The sequence below is a fragment of the Malaclemys terrapin genome, chromosome 13, assembly GCF_027887155.1.
Source record: "Malaclemys terrapin pileata isolate rMalTer1 chromosome 13, rMalTer1.hap1, whole genome shotgun sequence".
NCBI lineage: Eukaryota > Metazoa > Chordata > Testudines > Emydidae > Malaclemys > Malaclemys terrapin.
Window position 1 is genome coordinate 39,318,991 of NC_071517.1, and position 24,202 is coordinate 39,343,192.

The 24,202-nt window shown below is 55.4% G+C and overlaps 1 protein-coding gene across 1 annotated transcript; it reads left to right on the forward strand.

The window, feature by feature from the left end:
• The first annotated feature begins 1,017 nt into the window (after positions 1-1,017).
• LOC128847373 (E3 ubiquitin-protein ligase TRIM39-like) lies at positions 1,018-23,836 on the forward strand. Its single transcript, XM_054046762.1, has 6 exons — positions 1,018-1,125; positions 2,492-2,680; positions 3,203-3,225; positions 3,325-3,428; positions 13,813-14,079; positions 23,544-23,836. The coding sequence occupies exons 1-6, from the start codon at positions 1,018-1,020 to the stop codon at positions 23,834-23,836; spliced, it is 984 nt and encodes a 327-aa protein (XP_053902737.1).
• The last annotated feature ends 366 nt before the right edge of the window (positions 23,837-24,202 follow it).

Sequence of the window (24,202 nt, forward strand, 5' to 3'; positions counted from 1 at the left end):
CATTGGCTCCCTCCCCAAATTCCCGCCCTGGCCCCGCCTCTTCCCCAACCACGCAGCATTCCTCCTCCCTCCCAGGCTTGCAGCATGGTGGCGCAAGCCTGGAGGGAGGGGGTGGCAGCAGTGCCTGGATCCTGGAGCTGGTGAGTCAGCTCCGGCACCCGGGCACCGGGCGGGCAAAGGGGGGCTGGCAAGGGAGGGCAAAGGGGGGCTGTGAACCCCCCCGCCACACCAGAGGGCTTCTGCCCGGGCTGCTGCACCCGGGGCCGGGAGCGCAGCCTGGAGGCTGCTCCAGCCCTGCAGCCCACGGGGCAGCGCAGTGGGTCCGGTCGGGGGCAGCGCGGAGCGGGCAGGGGCCCGGTGGGCAGAGCGGGGGCGGGGGCCGAATCCCTGCTGCTGCCGGGGAGCCCTGCGCCTCTCCCTCCCGCTCGCGGCTGCGGCTCCTTCCCGGCAGGACGCGCCCCCCCCGGCCTGCCCCGGGCACATGCGGCGCGCGTCCAGCGGCTCCTTCCCGGCGGGAGGGAGACTAGACGTGGGGGACGCGTGCCGCATGTACCCGGGGCAGCGGGACGCGCGCCGCCGGGAAGGAGCCACAGCCGCGAGCGGGAGGGAGAGGCACGGGGCTCCCTGACAGCAGCGGGGATTCAGCTCGCGCCGCCCACCAGGCAACTGTCCGCTCCATGCTGCCCCCGCACAGACCCACCGCGCCCCGCATATGCCTGAGGAGGGCCAGGGGGCGGGAGGCTCCGTGGGGAGGGCAGCGTGTGGGGCCGGGGCTAATGCCCCAGGCCCCTTTAAAACTTTTTTTTTTTTTGCTCCGCCCCCGTCCCAATATTTTCTACTGCCAATCTGGTCACCCTATCTGAGACTGGCGTCTCTGCTCCCATGAGGCCTTTGGGGCCGGCAGAGCCGAGTCTGCTGCTCGCTTCCAGGGTATTTACTGCTGGTGTATGAAATGCCAATATGGACAGTACTGTCCACCCATCGGACAGGCAGACTAATGGCTGTTTATCGCACACGATGCCCCTGCAGGTGAAACTCCAGGGAGCCCTGGGCCCTCTGAGGAAGGAGCTGGAAGAGGTCCTGGCTCTGACGTTTAAAGAGGAGAAGAAAACCACAGAGTGGCAGGTGGGTGTCCGGGTTTATTCCTCCCTGAGCCCTTCCCCCTGCAGCTCCCAGGAGTGACGGGGCCGTAAAGCTCCAGGATGAGGTTATGAACCTGCTCTGGTTGTTTGCTCCATTGCACAGGCTTGGTGCTGGCCATGGGTAGCACATGCATCCGGCATTGGGGAGGCCGGGCGTGAGTGCCGGAACCTCCTCTGCGCCCAGATCATCGCCCTGCACATTGCTCCACCCCCATTTGGCCTCCTCTCCCCGAGGCCCCGCCCGTGCTCCCCTCCTGCTCTGCCCCATGCCCTGCTCCCACTCAGCCCCCTCCCCAGAGGCTCCCCACTCACCATTCACTGTTGCAGCTCAGTCCTCTCCCCCCCAGGCCCCCTCGCCTGCCGCTTGCTCCTTTCTGCCCCCTCCTGCCTTAAGGGCAGGTGATGGGGGAGGGGTGGAGAGGAGCAAGTGGCCGGGCCCTGCCACACAGCTGATGGGTGGCAAGCCGCGGGTGCTGCAGGCTTCGGGAGAAGAGCGGGAGCGAGGGCTGTGAGCAGAGCGCTGGCAGGACTCCAAAGGCAGCAGGTCTGCAGCCTGCCTCCAAAGGGAGGGGAAGCTGCTGAAGCCTCTGGCCATGTTGGCATCTCAGGAAGAGTGAGGGGAACTTTCCCCAACATCACTGTGGCCCGAGTCACACTGCGGGGCAGGCTCACCCCAGGGTCACCCAGCACCTCTGGGCTGAGCTGCAGGGGAGCTAGAGAGGCCAGTGCAGAGCAGCCAGCCCCTCCCCCATCCAGGATCAGCACCGGCTCAGCATCGTTCCCACAGCTCCTTTCAGGTGGGGACACAGCTGGGCAACCCGCTACTCTGTGAGCCTAGAGGGCTCCCTAAAGGCTGCGATCCCAGGGGCACTGGGCACATGGGCATGGGGCACTTGACCAGTGTGGGTGAGGCCAACGCCAGCCCTGTCAATGCCCTGGGCGCCCAACACCCACGTGAGTCCCAGGCTGGCACCCAAAGGACTATTAGCACCAGCCCTAGGTCCTGAACTTTGCAGCCCTGGGAGCAGGTTGTCAAAGAAGGAGCATCTCCAACATCCCGCTGCGATGGCTCCCCTGGGTGTCTGAGTGCCCAGCACTTGGCACCCAAATCCCCCCAATGAATACCCTGTGCAGCCCCATGTAAATCTCTCCTGTTCCCTCGATTTCTCCCCACTCCACTGTGTCCATCCCATGCCACCCGCAATAACATACTGCATCTTTACAAAGCACCCTGGACAACCCCGTGATGGAACTGGCCATATTAACAACCCCTTTATGGTACATTTCCCAAAGAAGTAAATATCCTTACAAACCTGATACTGATCTAATATCCCCTGATTCATGGTGAGAGGTCCAGTCACACACTGCTGAGAGCGGAGGAGCAGCTGCTTCTGCAGAGCCTGGAGGAGGAGGAGAGGGCGACTCTGCAGAGACTACAGGAAAATGTCACCAAACTCTCCCAGCAAAGCTCCTCTCTGCAGCAGCTGATCACAGAGATTGAGGAGAAGTGTCAGCAACCAGTTGTCGAGCTGCTAAAGGTGAGACGGCATCAAAATTCTCCACCCATCCAGAATTATAACTCAGATCCCAGGGTCTGGATTCCAACAATTAGAGTAAATGTGTTCTGTGGTTTACTGACAAACAGAACATCCGCCTAAGGGCTCCAGCAGTTCCAAAGTATCGCAGTTCATGTCTGAGGGGAATTCTCCTCATGGAGACCCAGTGAGGCCATGGGCGATTAAATGGATGATACAAAAATGATACGGAGCTAAACCCATCCCAGCTCTGACCCCAGAACATTGGACCCATCACATTTGATAGACACAGATACTGATGGGTTGGGTGCCTGGAAGGGAGAACCCTTTAGCTAAATTTCTGTCTCACCTACATAAATGAAACAAGTGTTAATGCAAAACGGTGTGTGAGATTTTACCACAAAACAGTGGAGCCTGGGAGGGTTGATCCATTTTCTAGATGAAAGTTTGATGTGCAGAGCGAGACTCCCTCAGCTTTATGCACATTGTGTTAATACAGAACATTGATTGTCTTTTTCCTTTCAGGATGTGAAAAGCACATTGAGCAGGTGTGTTTCCCACTTTCATTGCTCTTATATTCTTGGTGGTGGTTCTGGGATGATGTCTGTACAGAGCAGCTGAGTGATGATGGGATGTTTTCTTCATAGAAGTGAGAATGTGAAACTTCAGGAACCAGAAGCTGTCTCTACTGACCTGAAGGACATGTATAAAATTTCCCTTGACATGAATGAAGTGCTGAAGAAATTTGGAGGTGAGTGGAGTCTACTGGGACATTCAGCTGTATTGTGCCTGGGGATCTGGACAGAGCCTGGGACCCCAGGACACGCATGGACCCAGCTGACAGGCTTGGAGCTGTGTGATAGCTGGAGGCTGGTACTTGCCCAGGTGTCTGACCAGGCCCCATCACTCTGACATCCTGACCCCTCCATGGCTGAGTTAATGGGTATCACTGACCCAGGTGCTGTGAGGCCTGGACTGGGCCCATTGTGCTGGGAGCAGCACAGACTGGTAACAGATGACACGTCTGTGCCTCTCTCCTGGGACATGTGAGGGCTGCATGGCGTGGCCACCGCTCAGCACTGCCCCAGCCCCCATTAGCCAAGGCTGCTGAACTTTCTGAGCTGGGGGAGGGGCCGGTCTGGCTGCTGTGGTCTGACCTGGGCTGTGAGTTACTGGGTAACAAGCTGAATCCTATGGGCCCCTCGTCTGCTCTGAGTGCAGTCCAGTGGGAGTTTGGGTCAGTGGTTTGCTGCTCAGTGAGTGAGACTTACTCATGAGTGTGACCCTGTCACAGTGTTTGAGCATTGTTACCAGCCTTGCCCGTTACTTTGGGGTACACTCATTTATTAGGGTTACTCTTCTGGGGGCAGGGGGTTCTGTACTTCTATCAATGTGCTGCTTGTGTCACTTGTGTTCTCATACAGAGCTCTACTTCTCCCTTCTACAAGTCCCCTCCCAATGGAGCTATCGTGCAGGACCTAGGTTCCCCAGGGCTCAGTTCTTCCAGCCCCAGAATCAGATGAACACACAGACATACGCATTACCAGAGCGTGTCTGAGAGGACCGGGTTAATCAGCACTCCCAAGCTGCCCCCTTATATGTCCCTGGACTCAGCAGGCTGGGTCGAGCAGCATTTCCAAGCTGTCACCCTCATATGCCATGGGCACCGCATGGAATAGAGTAACCCTGAGCAGGCTGGGTTGAGCAGCACTTTCAATCTGCCACACTCATATGTCCCAGTTCAGCACGTCCCTACCCCCACTTTCATATTACAGTCGTTCTGGTAGTAACCCACTTGATGAGCAAACCCCACAGGGTTTTTGGGCGCTGCAGGGATCTTTTAGCTTAGGTGCGAGGAACGTGCTACAGAGCAAATGAGGAAACCAAAAAACATCCATGGGGGAGTGGGAGGGGGAGGGGGAGGGGGAAGGGGGAGAGAGAGAGAGAAGCAACCAGCTTAATCATGAAAGTTATTTATTTCCAGGTAATAACCATAGGGGAGCCAAACAAACAGTTATAATAAATCTAACTTAAACTTGATTATAAAAGTCAGATTTACAAAACTATAACTGATCACACAAGTCAGGGTCAGACGGCCAGGGGCGGCTCCAGGCACCAGTGCAGCAAGCGCATGCCTGGGGCAGCAAGCCGCGGGGCGAGGCCTGCCGATCACCATGAGGGTGGCAGTCAGACAGCCTTCGGTGGCATGCCTGCTGGAGGTCCGCCGGTCCCGTGGCTTCGGCGGCAATTTGGCAGCGGGCACTCCGAAGGCGCGGGACCGCCAGATCACCCGCAGAAACGCCACCGAATCCGCGGGACCAGCGGACCACCCTCAGGCGTGCCAAAGGCCGCCTGACTGCCGTGCTTGGAGCGGCAGAAAACATAGAGCCGCCCCTGCAGAAGGCTATACCTAGAGAGAGAGAGTGTGTGTGTGTTCTCACCACTCCGTGACAGTTGAATCGATCGGGGGGTCCCAGGTGATGGTGGTAGCTGAGGGTCCGGAGTGCTGGAGACAGGCAGAGCCCCCAGCACGATCAGTCAGGAGAAGATGAAGTCCCAATGGAACTGATGCAGATTTTGGATCAGGCATCAGAACACTCACTTGAGTATGGATAGGGGTGTTTGTAGGGAAACAATAATGGTTTGGGGAAGAGAACACTAGATTTGTTTATGGGTAAACTGATGTCTCAAGGGAGTATACTAAAGGTGTTTTGTTCAGGCTAGACAATGGGAGTTGGCTGTGGGCAGTGTTCCTTCAAGGGAGCTCACAATGCAATTAAGGAGCTTCACTATTTTGGATACCAATAAAGGAATTATTACTAGAATTGGTCTGATAACCACTGAGCTGGGTGTGTGCACGCATAGGTTCACTAACATCGGGAGCAGAGATCCCCCATGATGCATTGCTTCCCTGCTTTTCTGGTCCCAGAGTTCCCTGTGGTTCTTGCCTTGGAATCTCTGTTTTCCAGTCTGTATGCTAATGGAGATGCCTCCTTGTCCCATCTTTGATGCAAATGAGGCTAGGGGAGTTCCCTTAATCCTGTCATCCTTATCCCAGGGATTTAGGTATGACTTTTCATTGCTTTTTGTAAGTCTTTCTTCTGATCGGTTTTCTTTCAAGCAGAGGCTGGGGGGTAGGGGGAGGTCTTTTGTGAGTCAGACAGGCTGGGTACTGCACCCTGGTTGCCCAAGAACACAGAGCTGCTAGGTAACAATTGGAAAACCAAAATCTACTATAATCCATTTTTCCATGTTTCTGGTTTTCACCAAAATCAACAGGGTTCTGCACGGGAGTGGGATCAGCGTAGGGTGACCAGATGTCCCAATTTTATAGGGACAGTCCTGATTTTGGGGGCTTTTTCTTATATAGGCACCTATTACCCCCCACCACCTGTCCTGATTTTTCACACTTATTCTCTGGTCACCCTAGATCAGCGGTGGGGGGAGGAGTTTGGAAGGACTGGGGACAAGTGACCTGGCTAGGGCGATGGCTGGATGGGGATGAGGGGCACCCTGACCCTAAACCCTAATCCTAACCCTGAGGTCACTGCCTCACCCTGTATCCTGAGATTTTAGTGCATATCAGGCTTTTATAGTTTTCCATTTTTCACCAAAATCCAGAAGTTTCTGCCCACTGATGCCTAAAACACTCTGAAATGGAGTTGATGGAATGTGGTTGTCAAAACTTATCACATTGCAGACAGATGGACAGACAGACAGATAGAAACGCCATTGAGTTAGGTGTGGGGCCTCACTTCCCTCAACCAAAAATAATAGTTGATTTTCATAAAAACTTTAACCTCAAAGTAGTTGTTTTATTTGGGGATAATTATCTAAACAGGCCTTTAGTGTATGTTCACTAGGGCCCCAATTCAGCAGGGTAGTTAAACACATGTTGCACTTTAAGCCCACGAGTCAGTACATCCCTATTCAGTGTGTGCTTAAGTGTTTCACTGAATCGGGCTCTAAAACAGAAGCAGTAGCTGCTTCACAAGGAGCAAGAAACCCCCTAGTGGCTGATGACAGACTAAACTGCCCCCAGGGAAAGTTTCCTCCTGACCCCCGTCAGTTAACAATTGGCTTGTGCCCTGAAGCAGGAGGGGGTTTCTCTGCCCTCTAGAATGCTTGCATTTTTTGAGAACTGTGATAAGTCTGGAGATTCACATTCCCATATCACTGCCTGGGCCTTTTTTGAATCCTTTGTCCATTTGGGTTTTTTCTTTGCTTGTCAGTTTTTGTTTTAACCCTACCCAGTATAAATTTGTATGTTCTCATTGTCAATCTAAATATCTTTTGTTTTACTCCTGCTAAACTCATGGTTTCAATGCTATCTTGTGGCAAGTTGTTCCACAGACTAATTATGCATCCTATAAAACAGTATTTCATAGAATCATCCAATCATAGGACTGGAAGGGACCTTGAGAGGTCATTTCCTCTTACAGTTTGAAATTTGCTGCTTTTCAGTTTTCCAGGACAATAATTTACACCTCACCCCATGATGACTTAGTTTCCTTAATAACCTTTTTGTGAGGAACTTTGTTAAAGGCTCTTTGAAAGTCCACATCAGTTATGCCAATGGGTTCTCCTTTGTGCACGATTTTACTGACCTACTTAAAGCAATTTAATAGATTAGTGGGACACAGGTTTCCTTTCCAGCTCTGCTAGTCAGACCTTATCCTATCATTCTCATAGAGCTGTTTTAGAATTCTGTTTTAGTTTCAACTAGTTTAGCAGTCACTGCCGTAAGGCTCACTGGGCTGTAGTTCTCAGGATTACTCCTACCAAAATTTTAAAGTTGGCTACAACATTCCCAACCCTCCGATTCTCCAGAAGTGTAGCTGATTTTAATGAGAGATGCATATTATTGTTAGCAGTTCAGCCATATCATGTGATGTCATTTGAGAGCTCCTGGGATTTGCCATCTTGCAGGGATCTAAGCTCTCTTGGTGGCTGCTGGCTCTTTAGTTTGTCAGTTTGTTCCAATAGCTCCTCTTCACTCCTCGATCCCTGGTCTTTATTTCCTGAACAGAGCAGCTCCAGGGCAGGTCTCTCCCCAGCAACCTTTCTGGTGGAAACTGATGCAAAGAAACCTGCCCCCTGGTGTCACCTTTCCCGGGTGGTACCTGGGCTCTGCTGGATGGACATTCTTATCTGGCCATCAGTTGCATTGAACTGCTCAGCTCTCTTCCCAGCAGCAGGGTTTCTATGCTCAGACCGGGCTTTAGCCCACAATTTCCTTCTAGTGTAACAGGCCCAGACAGGAGCTGTTCAGTGTCTGGATTTGGGGGGAGGGAGGCCCTGTCCCCACTGCAAGGGCAGACAGGGTTTTATAACCAGCTTGTGACACTCCCCTGATGCAGTTACAACAAATTGTGCCCACGCAACAGCTTTTCTGCCTCTCAGCCGTGGCTGAGCAGGGTATGTTTTTGTACCCAGCATGCAGCCTGACAGTGTGTGTGCCCTGGCGCATGCTGGGAGAGTCTGGGCAGCTCCAGGGGCCATGCACACACATTGCAGCACCACTGGCCCAGGGATCCATGCACTCCAGGGTATCATCCCGCAGAGAGCTGGGAGGGAGGGGGGCACCCAGAGCAGTTACACAAACACCATTGGGGGTCCTGTTAGGGTCACCATCTCTGAGGTGCAACAAAACAGGAAATCTGCCTGCTTCATATACACCACCTGTTGCACCGGGACACTGTCTCCCCATCCGAATCCCAGGAGAGGGCACCAGACACCACAGGCTCCTGCTCCTGGGCTGCCCCAAGTACCAACCTCATCAAGCAGGACATGGCGCCAGATCTACCCCGCTGCCCCCAGCCGTAACCCCCACAGCTGGTACCTGCACAGTGGTGACTGGGCCCTGCTGGCCCTGAGCTCCCGATCTCACTCACTGCTCCAAGCTGCCCCGTCTCTGCAGCTCCCAGGCACTCTGGACCCAGAGCTCCCTCTAGGTAGTCACCACTACCCCGCAGCTCCCCCGCTACAGCCAATGACACACCTGGGACTTGTAATGTCCTGGGCAGACTCACAGATTTCCCAGGAGAGAAACATAGACAAAGGGACAATCCTGGGAAAACCTGGACAGGTCGGGTTGCCAACTTTCTAATCTCACAAAACTGAACACCTGAAAACCTGCCCTGCCCCTGCCCTGAGGCCTTGCCCTTGCCCTTCTCTGAAGCCCACTCCATCCCCCCTCCCTCCATCACTCGCTCTCCCCCACCCTCAGTCACTTTCACTGGGCTGGGGCAAGGGTTTGAGGTGCGGGAGGGGGGTTGGGGCTGAGGGGTTCAAAGTGCGGGAGGGTGTGCGGGCTCTGCCTGGGGGTGTGGGCTCTGGAGTGAGGCTGGGGATGAGGGACTTGGGGTGAAGGAGGGGGCTCCGGGCTGGGGCAGGGGGTTGGGGTGTGGGAGGAAGTGCATGAGGGGGTGCAGTGTCCCAACAGCACTTACTACAGCTCCCAGGAAGCGGCTGCCAGGGTCCCTTTTCAACCGGGTGTTCCCATTGAAAACTGGACGCCTGGCAACCCTATGGACAGGTGCCAACCCTAGGTCCTGTCCACACGGCCCAGTAACACCCTGCTCAGCTGGGTACAGGCAGCCATGTGCCAGCCCAGGCCCCTGGCAGGGATGCTGAGCTGCCAGCTGCCATGGTCACTAACATGTTAACTCTGTCATGTGCCACACACCAGGCTTAGAGCCCCCTGGGCCCAGCTCCAGGAACAGCTGTAACCTAGAATTATAGCAATGTGGAGCTGGAAGGGACCTCGAGAGGTCACCTAGTCCAGCCCCCCCACGCTGGGTCAGGGCCTAGACTATCCCTGGCAGGGATTTGTCCAACCTGTTCTTACAAACCTCCAGTGACGGGGATCCCACAACCTCCCTTGGAGCCGGGTCCAGAGCGTCACTGCCCTGAGAGTTAGAAAGTGTTTCCTCATCTCCAGCCTCAGTCTCCCTTGCTGCAGATTGTGCCCATTGCTCCTTGGACAGACCCTCGCCCTGCTCGCTGGGGGCACTGGCTGTGTCACCAAGTGTGAGCATCACTGTTCCTGCACTGAATGGCTGGCGGCGCTGGGCTGGCTCAGGGGTGCAGTGAGGGGAGCTGGGGTCTTTCACTCCCCAGTCACTGATCTCAGCCCAGACTCAGAGTCCGGTTCCCAGAGGACAGGAGTTCACATCGTAACTCACTTTAACGGCAGCCTCACCGGCCACCTCCGCAGGGAGGTCAAGGCCTGAATGGGCCTCAGGGACGGTTCCTCCCCAGGGAGAGGCTCCAGCAGGAGTCAGGGCTGAGCCACGTTGGCAAGACAGGGGGGCTCACACGGCCGCTGTGATGTCCTTGTACCCTCGATACACAGAGTTCCAGCAGCTGGGGTGTAAACCCCACTCGTACCCCCAGCACTGAACTCACTGACACTGCCCCAAGGCCCTTCTCCTCCCTGGGGTTGAGGGAGTGAGTAAGGGGCACTGGAAGAAGGGGGAAGGGGGCCATGGCCCCATCACTTTTACTAATGGGAGGGCAGTGCCAAAGAGGGAGCCCCGCAAGCCTGAATCTGTCCACCCCGTTCCAAGACTCGTTGCTGTGGGCTGTGCAGATGAACCCAAAGTGTCTCCAGAGTCTGGGTGTGAAAGTTCCCAGCGTGTCTGACCCAGGGCTGGTTAATGAGAGCGAGGGGGGGTGGGTGGCGCAGGTGTTAAATGGAGACACTTGAGCCCCTGGGGCTCTGAGATGGTCTCTGTGACCATTATCCACCATGGGACAGTCGCTCTGGGCAGAGAGTTCAGGCTGGAGCCGAGTCTCCATTTTCAGCCTGATTTATGGGGGTGAGATCAGGGCCTCAGGGGGCATTTGTCTGCCAAGAGCAAATTTAACAGCAGCTCTGGAGTGTTTCATAGCTGATGTCCTGAACCTGCCCTGCCCATACCTGTGCATTTCTGGGGGTGTTGACAGTCACTCACTGCAGGTCACTGGGATTGGGGCTCCTAAGTTGCTCAGACAGGTTTGCAGTGGAGCTGGGTGAAATGTTTTGGACAAATAGTTTATTTGCTGCAAAATTATATTTCGAGTCAACAGAAACTATTTGCGTTTGCTGTCAAGTTTCAATGAACAGAAAAAGGTGCTGCTTCTTCCCTTCTAGCCTTTAGCCCAGTGGCTGGGCCCTCACCTGGGAACCCCAGGTTCAATCCCCCCAGGTGATGTCACGAGGGCTCAAACCGCTGGGCTCCAGGTGTCTGATGACATCCCCAGTGTCTAAACACTGCCATGGGCACTGGGCCAGAGTGTGGGAGTGAGAATGACTCTGCAGCCCATGGGGTCAGGCCCCGACCTGGGAGCCCAGAGTCCAGCTCCCCTGCTCCAGTGGCCCTGTAATTATTGATCCATAACCCCAGTGATGGGAGGGGTTACGGCCCCTGGCACACTAGTGTCTCAAGCCATGTCTGCCAGGGTTTCCTTGCACTGATGTAGCTGCACTGGTGCAAACCCCTAGTGCAGACGTGCTGTGCGGGTGTGAACTGGGACTGGTCCACGGTGCAGCTTCTCCCAGATGGAGGGGGCAGGAAGTGGGGAAATGCTCCCTCCCCACTGCCCTGGCCTCATTAGAAACAGCCCATTAGTGCGCATTTATACCCCCTCAGAATCTTCCACTGTACTGCCCCCCCAGTGAGCGCAATCCAGACAACTGCCCCCATGGGGGAGGGGCTGGCTGTGGTGTTTGCCTGGCTGGAAGGTGGGGCCCGCCAGCATGGAGAGTCCCAGCAGCTCACCCTGGGGCAGGGCTGCACCCCCAGTGTGTGTGGGGACAGCACCGACCTGCTCTGAGCGAGAAACCAACCACACGTGACACCAAAGCAAGAGAGATTCCCTGGGGCCTACCCCTCCCTCACCACTCTCTGGCTCCTTCCCCTCCCTTACCTGGACCCTGGGTCTATTCTGACCCCTCACCCACATCCCTCCCTTTCTTCTCCCCCGATTTCTGCTCTCCTGGGCCCCTGCCCCTCTGCCTCCACTTTGCCTCCCTGGCACATGCCCCTGCCCTCTACCCACCTCTGCCCTGCTGGAACTCACCCCTTCCTTCTCCCCCTGCCCTCCTGGCACCTGCCCCCTCCCCCAAACATCCTCTTCACCCTGGAGCCTACCCATCACTTCACACTCCTGCTATGTCCTGGTATCCACTTTTCCCCTTTCCCTTATCTGCTGCCATGTCTCCCACCCCTCCCCTCGCCCCCCTCTGCCCCCTGATGGCCACCCCACCCCGTCACCATCCTTTGCTGTCCTGGCTTCCGCCCTTCTTACTCCCTTCAGCCCTCCAAGCACCTGTCCCTCTCCCCACCCTCTCTGACCCCTGGCACCCACCCCTTCCCTCACCTCCCTGTGCCCATCCCTCCTCTAGCCCCACTCTGATCCCCTGGCACCTGCCTCTCCCCAATCCCTTCTCCTAACACCTCCCTCTACCCACCTGCCCTGCCTCTCACCCCTCTCTGCCCCCTGATACTTGTTCCTCCCCTCCTCTGCCCTCCCTGTGAGCCCTTCTGCTCAACCCCCTTAATCCCACTGGCACCTGCCCTTTCCCTTACCTGTCTCACCCTCCTGGTGCTTTCCCCTTCCTTTCTTTCCCCCAACACCTGACCCTCCCCTTGGCCCCTTCCTCCCTGGTGCCCACCCCCTCACCACCCTTTCCCCACTGACCCTGCTCTCGCCTTGCCCCTCTGCCACCATCACGCATGCCACCTTCTCTTTCCATGTCACCGCTGCTCCTCCCCTCATCCTCTGGCTCCATAGAATCATAGAATATCAGAGTTGGAAGGGACCTCAAGAGGTCATCTAGTCCAACCCCCTGCTCAAAGCAGGACCAATTCCCAGCTAAATCATCCCAGCCAGGGCTTTGTCAAGCTGGGCCTTAAAAACCTCCAAGAAAGGAGACTCCACCACCTCCCTAGGTAACGCATTCCAGTGTTTCACCACCCTCCTAGTGAAATAGTTTTTCCTGATATCCAACCTGGACCTCCCCCACTGCAACTTGAGACCATTGCTCCTTGTTCTGTCGTCTGCCACCACTGAGAACAGCCGAGCTCCATCCTCTTGGGACCCCCCTTCAGATAGTTGAAGGCTGCTATCAAATCCCCCCTCATTCTTCTCTTCTGGAGACTAAACAATCCCAGTTCCCTCAGCCTCTCCTCATAAGTCATGTGCTCCAGACCCCTAATCATTTTTGTTGCCCTCCATGACACCTGTGCCCCTCACTACCCCTCCAGTCCTCTGGTTCCAGCTCCTCCTCTGCCCCAAGTCCCAGCTCTACCCTTGCCCCATCTGCCCCTCTGGTGCCTGCTGTTTCCTTTGCCCCCTGTGCCTGCCTGATGTAAGTCCCTTCCTTCACCCCTCTTTGGGACCCCTGGTCTCAGCCCTTCCCCTCACCTCAGCACTGCCCCACCCCTCCCTTCATCCTCCCTCTACCCCCCTGGTGCCCACATCTCCCTTCACACCCCTCTGCCCCCCTAGGGCCTGCCCTTCTCCACACCCCTCTCTCTACCCCGCTTCTGCTCACCTGCTCCCTCACCCCCGTTCTGCCCATTTGGCACCAGTGCCTGCTCATTCGCTCTCCCCACCATGGTTCCACCTGCCCCACTCCTCATCATCTCACCCCCTGGTAGCCCACTGCACCCTTGATTTCCCCTGCCCCATTGGAGCTCCCACACTCCCTCACACCCCTCTGCCTCCTGGTGCCTGTCCCTTCCCTTGCTTCCCTGTGCCCCCTGGGGTCCATCCCCTTCTTCTCACCTGGTGCCCACCCCTCCCCTCACCCCCTGGGACCTGCCTATCCCCCCCTCTGTCCTCTAAGTGCCTGCTCCTCTTCCCCCCCTTTGTCCTTGTGCCTGCCCCTCCCCCTTCTCCTGTCACCCCCCCTCCCCTTTCCTCACCCAGCATCAACCTGACCCTCCCTGCCCCCACTGATACCTTCTCACCCTTCCCCCTGTCCTCCTGCCCTTTCCCCCTCATTGTCTCCTCACAGGCAGAGGGCCCTGACTCCCCTCGGGCAACAACCACCCCCAGCAATTAACAGGGATGCAGGTTAATTTCCCTTTGATCTCAGTGACCAGCCCCTGCCCCCGGCACTGACTCTGTGACTCTCTCCCCAGTGGACGTGACTCTGGATCCAGACACGGCTCATCGCTGGCTCGTCCTGTCTGAGGATCGGAAACATGTGAGACTTGGAGACAAACGCCAGGATCTGCCCGACAACCCTGAGAGATTTGATAAATATGCCATTGCCCTGGGCGCTGCTGGGTTTGCGGGCGGGAGGCGTTACTGGGAGGTGGAGGTGGGAGACAAGACAGACTGGGACCTGGGGGTTTGTAGGGAATCTGTGAGCAGGAAGGGGCCGGTCACACTAACAACCAAACAGGGTTACTGGGCCGTGACTTTGAGGAATGGGGATAAATACTCAGCCTCCACCTACCCCTGGACCCCCCTCCCCGTGAGCGTCAGGCCCAGCCGGGTGGGGATTTTCCTGGACTATGAGGCCGGCGAGGTCTCGTTTTACAATGTGACTGACAGGTCCCATCTCTTCACTTTCACTGGCACCTTCTCCGGGACGCTCCGCCCTTATTTCTATCCTGGTCTCAATGATGAGGGTGAAAACGCGGCTCCCCTGATAATCTGCCCGGTCCCAGTTCAGGCCGGAGGGAATCTCTGTCCCTGACAGTGACCCCGCGCCACAGACTGTCCCCTCCCAGCCCTGCTGCTCTTCCCACCCCCAGTAGTGGGGGCCAGTTACTGCAGCAACTGGACTTTCTGTGCTGACCGGACGCTGACCTCCAGTTTCCCTTTTCAACTGGAGGCTCTAGTTGAAAACGAGACACCTGGGAACCCCCCCAGCCCTCACCTTCCCCGTCCCCTGCCCCAGGAGTAGCAGATGGTGGTGGATGGGGTCATTCACTCCTGTCAGACTTTTCTACCCCTGTGAAATCTCAGTGTAAAACATGAAAGAAAAAAGATTATTCTAATTTAGAAAATATTATTGTAACAAGGTGTAAATACAAGAACATTTTAATTTACATTTCAATAGTACTTCAAAAACAAAGATCTAAATATATTTTTAGAAATGGAATTTTTTCCCTTTATTTTTTAATTCTTCCCTCAAATCTATACTGAAGTTTAACTTCTCTAAATAACGTCATTTGTATTTCAATTGTGAAATTTCAAGAAATCCAAAATATTTATCTTAACAAAATAAACTATTAAATTGTCAGACTGGGTTGTTCAGTTACAATGTACATGTGTCATAAACATCACAACTACACACATGTGCAGCTGCTCTCTGTTCTCTCTCCCTCTCTCTTTATTGTCTTGACTGGTTCTCTCTGGAAGGCAGGGTACATACACCCACCTCCTGCAGTACAACTTTGAAAATGAATAGTTGAAAAAATGATAAAATTAATTAAGCAATATATTTAAGTTAACTCACACAAGATTATATAATAATCTTTGGATTTCTGTCAGTATTAATTCATGTGATTTTTAACTTTCTAGTCACATATAATAGGTAATCAAGATATGACGCTTCCTTTGTTTTTCTTACATCAATTAACAAAACACGGTCCCCAACCTCAAATGCTATCTTCCTATAGATAGAAATCTCTTCTACAATCTCCAGTTTTTAGTTTATTTTTCTTTAGAAATATTATTTGCAGGCAATGGACTGTCACTGTGCACTGTTGATTTCAATGTACTGCCGGGCTCTTCACGTTCTTGGTTATAAGGACACAAGACATGTACTTTGATAAAGAAATAGAGAAGGGGTTGTATTCCTTTACTGAATCATCACAAATTCACTTAATTGTATTAAAGACGCCGCCACTTAATGACACATAACATGAAATCTGGTTAAGCTTTTTGGAAAACTTTTCTTCTCGCCCATAAATCAGTCCAAATGGTAATATTTTTGTTGTCATGTGAGGTTTAGAGTACAAAGAAAAGAAAGTTGCTCCAGGAAATTCATCACAATTTCTCTGGGTTCTGTCTACCACCTTCTCTAATGCTCTGTAAAAATAGTGACCGATTGGTCTAATTCCTTGAAATTAGTAATTGAACCTAATGTCTTGAAGATCTAGCTGAGCAGAGTCTGAGGGGAGGCACATCACATGGCATTGCTAGGACTACTTTTTGTTTTAAACTTGATGCGTTATGAACATTTGCAATGTAATTATTCAGTTTTGAAGATTTATTCACAATATGCCGTTCATGGCAGTGTGCCCTAAACTTACCTTGATTATTTGAAAATAAATACCCTAAAATTATCTTTTGATGGATTCATTTGTGGTTTTTATCCAGTCTGCTGGTGTCTATGTGGCATGGGCTGCTGAAGCTATGTGTTCTTCCTAGTTTTTAACACAGGGAAATTTTAATCTAAAAATAAATAATTTTCCCCTAAAATTTCCTTCAGAAATATCTGCGTTCCTTTCCCTATTTCTCACTGAATTATGTGTAATTACTGTGCTTTCTCATCCAATCTTATTGTGTTATTACATGGGGAAATATGTTGGCAAATAGGTTAATATACAACATGGTTTTTAGTATCTGACAAGACATAAAAATGTGTTGTCACTCACAATGTACAGCATGAAGTGTCATGAAGAGATTGCAGGCAATGTTCATTTTTAAATTTCTAACTCTGAATGGGCTCCCCCATCAGTTCCTGCAACCCCTGGCTGGCAGAGCTCTGTGTGAATGAAGCAGCAGGCGGTCTGACAGGAACCTCCACCAAGTGTCTTTATGACTTTTTATGGTGCATCACAACATAGCAGCAGTTACGAGGAGCCCCCTTCCTGCTCCCTGGTTCAGCCTTTTACATTGCTGCTTTCTTCTCAGTGCTGAGCTAGTGACCTCATCAGGCTCCCCACAGGTGCTAGTGATCCCCTCTGCCCTTCCAAACCCAAACTACTCAGTCCCTCCTCCTCTAACTGCACTCAGTGCCCTGGGTGTTCTCAGTGACCAGGGTGCTGGCTTCCAAAGGGCTCAGTTTGTAGCTGCTAACAGCCCCTGTCACACTGCCATGCTTGTGTAATAGACTATAGAGTCTTCAGATGTATTTAACATGGGGAAAGATGCAAAGTGTTTGATTTAATGGGGAGCCATCCACTCAGGTCCACTTCATTGCAGGGGTTGTAAAGTTAAGTCCAATCCAAGCAGGACATTTGCCTTGCATGAAATCCTGTATGAATCCCCTACTGGGGTGTCCTCATTTCTGTCCCCACCAACTGTGTCTGAGGAAGGGGGAGGACAGTGTTAATGTGGCTGCATCCTCCACACTTTCCAGAGTCCCCCATCCTAGCTGGTGGGGGGGCGGGGGCTGCATGAGGGGATTTGCTCATCCCAACTGTGGAGGGACCCATCCAGATATGCAGGACTGTGGTCAGAGATATGACTGAGAACAGGAGGTCTCAAGGGAAGTGTGAGATGTGTATTGAGAATTGGTCCTAGAGTCAGTATTTTCTGTGGCCACCATTGGGGGGGGGGGGTTTCTATTGTTTCTTTTTCTGTACATAAAGAATTTAGGGGCAAAAAGAGCAGGGGCGATGGGGAGAAATTAACAAAGGGGAAAGTGAGGCTGAGTCTCAAGAGAAACATTCTGGCAGTGAGATCTGTGGGGGTTGGGGGGAACCATCTCCCCAGGGCCAGCGCTGGGCTCCCCATTATTCCATGTTACCTCTGGGATCCCTGCATCACCAAGCCCCCCGAGACCTCACAGTGCGTATGAGCTGAAACAGCCCCACAGCCACCTCTGTGCCCTGCTCTGGGCCTCTCCCTGTGCTGCCTGCAGGCTAAGTGAGGCACAGGCATTGGTAGCAGCCTGGTGTATTGCAGCCTCCAGGATTCCCCAGTGGCAGCAGGCGGTGCTGCCCCCTACAGTGTGTCAGCTGCACTGCACAACAGTTACATTCCTGCTGGGACTTCACTCCACCCTCCCCCAAGGAGGAGCTGCCCCTGCTGGTGACAGGTCTCTGCAGGGCCAGGCCCCCTAAGCAAGAGCCCCGGTGAGTCACACTGGACACCTCCCTGTTCCTCTCCCAGGTGTCCTGGCTGCTGCAGCCCCCCACCCCTGCTCCATCTCTAGGAGTCTGGCTGCTGTGGTCTGACCTGGGCCGTGTGTTACTGGGTAACAAGCTGAATCCTACGGGCCCCTAGTCTGCTCTGAGTGCAGCCCAGTGTGAGGTTGGGTCAGTGGTTTGCTGCTCAGTGAGTTAGACTCACTCACAAGAGTGTGACCCTGTCACAACGGCTGAGCGTGAGCTGCCCCCATCCAAACCCCTCCCCACAACCCCAGCGCGGAGACCGGGGGCAATGGCAGAAACCTGACAGCGAGGGGGGACAGAGAAGAAACTAAGGCAGAGGAGAGGGGGACTGGGAAGGCTCAGTGAGCTCAGTCTGTGATTGTTGAACTGGCCCTTTCATCCCACCCCCGCCGCTCCTCTCTTCCCCCCCACCCCCAGCAGGGGGCAGTGGAAGGGGCCAAGCTGGGTGTGTCTGTCCCGGCCGATGGAGGCTGCGCAGTCGGTGCCGGCTGCAGGGCCAGGATCTCAGGGCTCCAGGGAGCAGGAACCCCAGGCTGTGGGGGAAGCAGCTTCCTCTCTGTGACTGGCTGGAGCCAGCACATCCCTGCTCCCCTCCCCGCTCGCTGCTCCCAGCCCAGCACAGTCTGTGCCCACTGGGCCCTGAACACGGCTGGGCTCTGGGCCATTCCCCACCCCTGGCCCCTGAGCCTGTTGGGACCCTGAGCCAGTCACCTCAGTGCCTCGTTCTAGGGGATCACCAGCCCCTGGGGAGCCTCCTGTCACCCCCCAGAAGCTCCTTCCTGGGCAGGGTCTTAGGCCCTGAGTCACTCACTGGCTGCTCCAGGCTGGCCAGGCCCAGGGTTTCCAGCAGGGCTCTTGGTGCTGGCACCGCGCTCGCTGCCAGAGCTCCCAGCCCCTGACCCAGCCCAGCCTGTTGTCCCAGCGCTGACTCCTCCCCTGCGGGTGGGGACACTGCTGCTCTCAATGGCTGAGCCCCTCTCTCTGCCGCTGCCTCTGCTACTGCACTCACAAGCTCAGCACATGCCACAGCCAATGCGACTCCTTCCCTTGGCACCTGGGTTCTCTGTGTCTGGGGCAAATGGCGGGTGAGTGGGCAGGGACCTGCTGAGAGACACACGCCCTGTGCTGCACCCAGAGGGCAGAGACCAGCCAGGGCCAGGCAGCAAATTGCCACCACGCTGGGATTAACCCTTTCCTTTCACCACCCCAGCATCCCCGGCCTATCAGTGCCACTCGACTGCCTGCGCTCTGACCCCAGGGACCCGGGTCGGCACCTCGGGGGAGTCACTGGGTGAATATGTGGGGCAGAGTAACCAGGGCTCCCTATGCCCGAGGGTCCCCATGTGCAATGGGGGAGACCCCACGCTGTCATGCAGCTCTTAGGGCGGGGTGGGCAAACTATGTCCCGTGGGCACTTCCTGTCCGGCCTGCCTGAGCTCTCGGCTGGGAAGGCTCCTCCCGGCCACGTTACCACCTTCCCCACTCCACTGGAGCCTCAGCACGCTGCACGGGCACCACGCTGGGGGATGGCGCGTTGCTGTGTATCAGCTTGCACCAGACACGCTGCTCGGAGCGGCATGGTAAGGAGGCCTGGCCAAGGGGTTGGATAAGGGGCAGGGGGCTCAGGGGACAGGGAAGAGGGGATTGGATAAGCGTGGGAGCCCTGGGGGGCCTGTCAGGGGATGGGGGTGTGGATAGGGTTCAGGGCAGTCAGGGGACAGGGAGCAGTGGGGGTTGGATGGGGGTTGGGGTCCTGAGGGGTCATGAGGGTCGGGAGGGGGCGGTCAGGGGACAAGGAATGAGGGGGGGAGTTGGATGGGTCAGGGATTCTGAGGGGGGCAGTCCGTGAACGGGGGCTTTGGATAGGGGGTGGGGTCCCCAGGAGGTGGTTAGGGGTGGCGAGTCCCAGGAGGGGGTGGTCAGGGAACAAGGAGTGGAGGGGGTTGAATAGGTTGGGGATTCTGAGGGGACCAGTCTGGGGGCCGGAAGTGGGAGGGAGCAGAATGGGAGGCGGGGGCCAGGCTATTTGGGGAGGCACAGCCTTCCCTACCCGGCCCTCCACACAGTTTTGCAACCCAGATGTGGCCCTCGGGCCAAAAAGTTTGTCCATCCCTGCCTTAGGGGCTGGGCAGTGAGTGTTATTATTGATATAGCACCCACGAGTGAGCCAGGCGCTGCAGAGAAAGAACAAGGGGCTGCCGGCCCCACAGGGCTCCTGATCTAAGTGCGGACAATGCCCAGCAAGGGCAGCAGCAAACATTGGGGGAGGGGGCACGAGGGTCCCATTGTGGGGCCAGCCACTCCCTGAGCCCTCCTGTGCCTGTCTTCTGGGTGTGGTAGACAGTATTGTAGTGACCCTGATGGCTCCATGCTGGGCCCTGGGTCACCCCCCAGGGAACAGGACAGGGCAGAGGCAGCCTGAGGTCTGGGGGAGCTGGAGGCTGTGGGGGAGGGGGAGCAGCCTGGGAGCTGGGACAGGGATACTGGAAGCCAGGTGGGTGCCCAAAACCCTGTGCTGTGTTCGCTCCAGGTTCCCACTCTGTGATGCAGGCTCTGTTGGGGTCAGATGCAGTAAGGGGCCCACACAGAAAGACTGAAGAGAGCGGCTCTGTTTGCATGGGGAAGGGGCAGCAATTCTGTTAAATGGGTTCCAGTTTTGTGGACTCAACATCGGGCAGCGTCCTCAGGTACCACTCTCAGCCATTTCAGGATGTCTTGGCAAGCAACTTGCCTCAGTTTACCATCTTCTGCACTCCTTAAATTATGCCTCACAGTCTAAAAGATCTGAGAGAAAAGTCCCCTGCTGGGGTCTGCTCTGAGTCCAAGTAAACCCCCAAATAAAATCTTTTCCCTCACTCTGCTCCAGCCTCCAGCTCTCACTCAAGCTCCTCCAGGCAGGAGTCCTCAGTCCTTCCTGGAGCTGAGGTTGGATTAGTTTCCATTGTGGAATCAGATGACTCCAGCCCTCCCTCCTGGAGCTGGGGTCATTTCAGACTGTGCCTTTATTCTCTGCATCCACTTTCTCCAGCCGGGGCCAGCTCTCCAGGGTTCTGTCCTGCTACAGCTGCTGCTGTCATTGTCATCTCTGGCAGCTCCTCCCCCTTAGGGGAGCTCCTCTGTCTAGGACAGTGGTCCCCAAACTGTTTTGGTCATGTTCTCCCTTACCTGGTTTGCACCCCCACCCCAGGCGCTGCGGTCGGGAGCTGGGCCACGAGCCAGGGACCATGGCTGGGAGTGGACCCACAATTGGGACTGGGAGCCAGGGGCTTCGGCTGGGGGTGGAACCATGGTTGGGGCTGGAGCTGCAGCTGGGCCTTAGGGTGGGGTCAGAGTGGAGCTGGGGGCAGAGCAGGGCTGGGTGGGGTTCCCTTCCCGCCACCCATGGGGGCAGGTCCAGGCCCTGCCATGCCCCCCAAATGTTCCTCCACACCCTTTAGGGGGGCACGACCCACAGTTTGGGGACCACTGCTCTAGGAACACCCATTCCAGGCTCCTTGCTCTGGTGAGCTCTCCTGGGAGCTCCTCTCCTCAGCAGCTTTCTGTCCCTAGGATCCCTTCAGCTGATCCCTGGTAACCCTTTATCAGGCTCATTAGCTGTTTCGCTGCCAACCAGCCACCTAGAGATTTAATTACTTCCAGGTTGGTCTGGGTTGTCTCATTCTCCCTTACAGGAGCCTGTCACAGGTAGGCTGGTCCCTGACTCCCCTAAAAGGGCCAGCCCTCTTGATACATTTCCTCCCACCCTCAGAGCCAACCTGTATTCAAAGATAGGCTTGACCATGGCTGACACTTGGTTCTGTTCTCCAGCCGGGGTGAGGTGGGGGTACTTCCGGCCCTGCTGCCACAAGGAAATCTGCAAGGCCCTTGGCCATAATTTTATTCTCATTACTGAAGTATAAAGAGACCAGGAGTTTGATTCCCCAATTTTCTAAATCCCCCATAGTCTTCAGCATGTCATAGTTCAGAACAACTCTTTGGCCATTCCTACTCTGCCCCCCTGAGACCAATCTCTACCATTGCCCCCATCTACCTCCATGGTGCCCGCTCATTCTGTTGCCCCCTCTACCTGCCTGGTGCAAACCCCTTCCCTTGTCCCCCTTTGGGCTCCTTGGTGTCTGCCTCTCCCCTCACCCTCTCCTCTGTGTGCCACCTCTCCCCTCACTCTCCCTCTGCCCCCCTTGTGCTCAACTGCTTCCTTGCCCCCACCCTTCCCCCTGGTGCCTGCCCCTCTCCTCTCTCCCCTCCTTGCATCTTCCCCTCTTCTCATCTCCCCCCATCCCTCCTGGTGATTACCCCTTCCCTCCTCCCACCTCTGTCTTCCTGGCACACACCCCTCGTGTCACTTTCCTCCTTTATGACTGCCCTTTCCCTCACTCCACTGTTGTCCCCTGGGGTCTGCCACAACCCTTGCCCCCCATGTCCCTCGGACACTTGTCCTACCCCTGATACCTCTTTGTCCCCTTGTTACCTGCACCTTCTCCCACCCCCTCCTTTTCCCCTGGTTCCAGCCCCTCCTTCTACTCCCCCTCTTCCTCCCTAGCACCTGCCCCTCTGTTCACCCCTTGTGTCCCCTGGTGCAAGCCCCTTCCCTTCCCCCCCATCCCCCAGTGCCGCCCGCCCCTTCTCTAGCCCACCCTTTGGACCCCTGGTGCCCACCCCTCCCTTCATCTCTCTTTCCTTTGACACCAGTCCTGCCTCTCACGCATCCTATACAGCCCTGATGAATGCCCCTCCCATTCCCCCTTAGCTCCCCCAAGTGCTCGCCCCTCACATCACCCCATTCTGCCCCCTGGTACATGCTCCTTTGCTCACTGCCCCTCCACATACTCCTGGCACCTGCCCCTTCTCTTGCCCTCCTCCACCCACTGGTGACTGCCCCTGCCCTAGCCAGACCCTCTGCCCCCAGGCTCCTGCATCACTCCATCCCCCTGGTGCCTGCCCATTCCCTCCTCCCCATAGTCCTGGCACCTGTCCCACTCCTCATCCCCCCTCACCCCCTGATACCAGTCTCTCTCCTTGATTCCCCCTGCCCCATTGGAGCTCCCCCCATTCCCTCACATCCCTCTGCCCCCTGGTGCCTGCCACTTCCCTTGCTTCCCTGTGCCCCCTGGGGTCTGTCTCCTTCTTCTACCCTGGTGCCCACCCCTCATCTCACCCCCTGCAGCCCCCTGGAACCTGCCCTTCCCTTCACCCCCCTTCATCCTCCTGGTGCCCGTTCCTCTTGCCCCCGCATTGCCTTTCTGCCTGCCCCTCCCCTCTCCCCCCTCTACTCCTGTCACCTACCCCTCCCCTTTCCTTTCTGAGCATCTGCCTGTCCCCTCCCCCACCCCCATAGACACCTTCCCACCTCCCCTTCCCTACTTCTCCTCCCCTTTGCCCCTCATTTTCTCCTCACAGGCAGATGGGCCCTGACTCCCCCCAGGCAACAACCCCCCACCCCTGCAATTGATGGGGACACAGGTTAATTTCCCTTTGATCCCAGTGCCCAGCCCCTGCCCCCAGCATTGACTCTGCGACTCTCTCCCCAGTGGATGTGACTCTGGATCCAGACACGGCAAATCCCTGGCTCATCCTCTCTGAGGATCAGAAACGTGAGAGACACGGAGACACACAACAGAATCTGCCCAACAATCCTGAGAGATTTGATACATATCCCATTGTCTTGGGCACTGAGAGGTTCGGGGGCAGGAGGCGTTACTGGGAGGTGGAGGTGAGAGACAAGACTGAGTGGGACCTGGGGGTTTGTAGGGAATCTCTGAGCAGGAACAGCTGGGTCACATTCACACCCGGGAAAGGATACTGGGTCTTGCGGCTGGAGGATGGGAAATACAAAGCCTTCACCTACCCCCTGACCCCCCTCCCCGTGAGCGTCAGGCCCAGCCGGGTCGGGATTTTCCTGGACTATGAGGCGGGCGAGGTCTCATTTTACAATGTTACTGACAGGTCCCATCTCTTCACTTTCACTGACACCTTCTCCAGGACTCTCCGCCCTTATTTCTGTCCCTGGGTCAGTGCTGGGGGTACAAACGTGGCTCCCCTGATAATCTGCCCAATCCCAGCTCAGGCCGGAGGGAATCTCTGTCCCTGACAGTGACCCTGCGACACAGACTGTCCCTTCCCAGCGCTGCTGCTCTTCCCACCCCCTGTGGTGGGGGCCAGTTACTGCAGCAACTGGACTTTTTGTGCTGACTGGACACTGCCACTTTCCCCTTTCAATTGGAGGTTCCAGTCGAAAACCGGACACCTGGCATCCCCCAGCCTTCACCTTTCCTGTTCCCTGCCCCAGGGGCAGCAGATGGTGGTGGATGGGGGTCATTCACTCCTATCAGAATTTTCTACCCCTGTGAAATCTCAATGTAAAATACAGAAAAAAAAGATTATTCTAATTTAGAAAATATTATTGTAACAAGGTGTAAATACAAGAACATTTTAATTTACATTTCAACAGTATTTC

Coding starts and splice junctions, on each gene's coding strand:
- LOC128847373 (XM_054046762.1), top strand. CDS start 1,018: ATGCCCCTGCAGGTGAAACTCCAGGGAGCCCTGGGCCCTCTGAGGAAG. Junction 1,126..2,491: donor AGAAAACCACAGAGTGGCAG/GTGGGTGTCCGG, acceptor ATTCATGGTGAG/AGGTCCAGTCACACACTGCT. Junction 3,226..3,324: donor GTGAAAAGCACATTGAGCAG/GTGTGTTTCCCA, acceptor TTTTCTTCATAG/AAGTGAGAATGTGAAACTTC.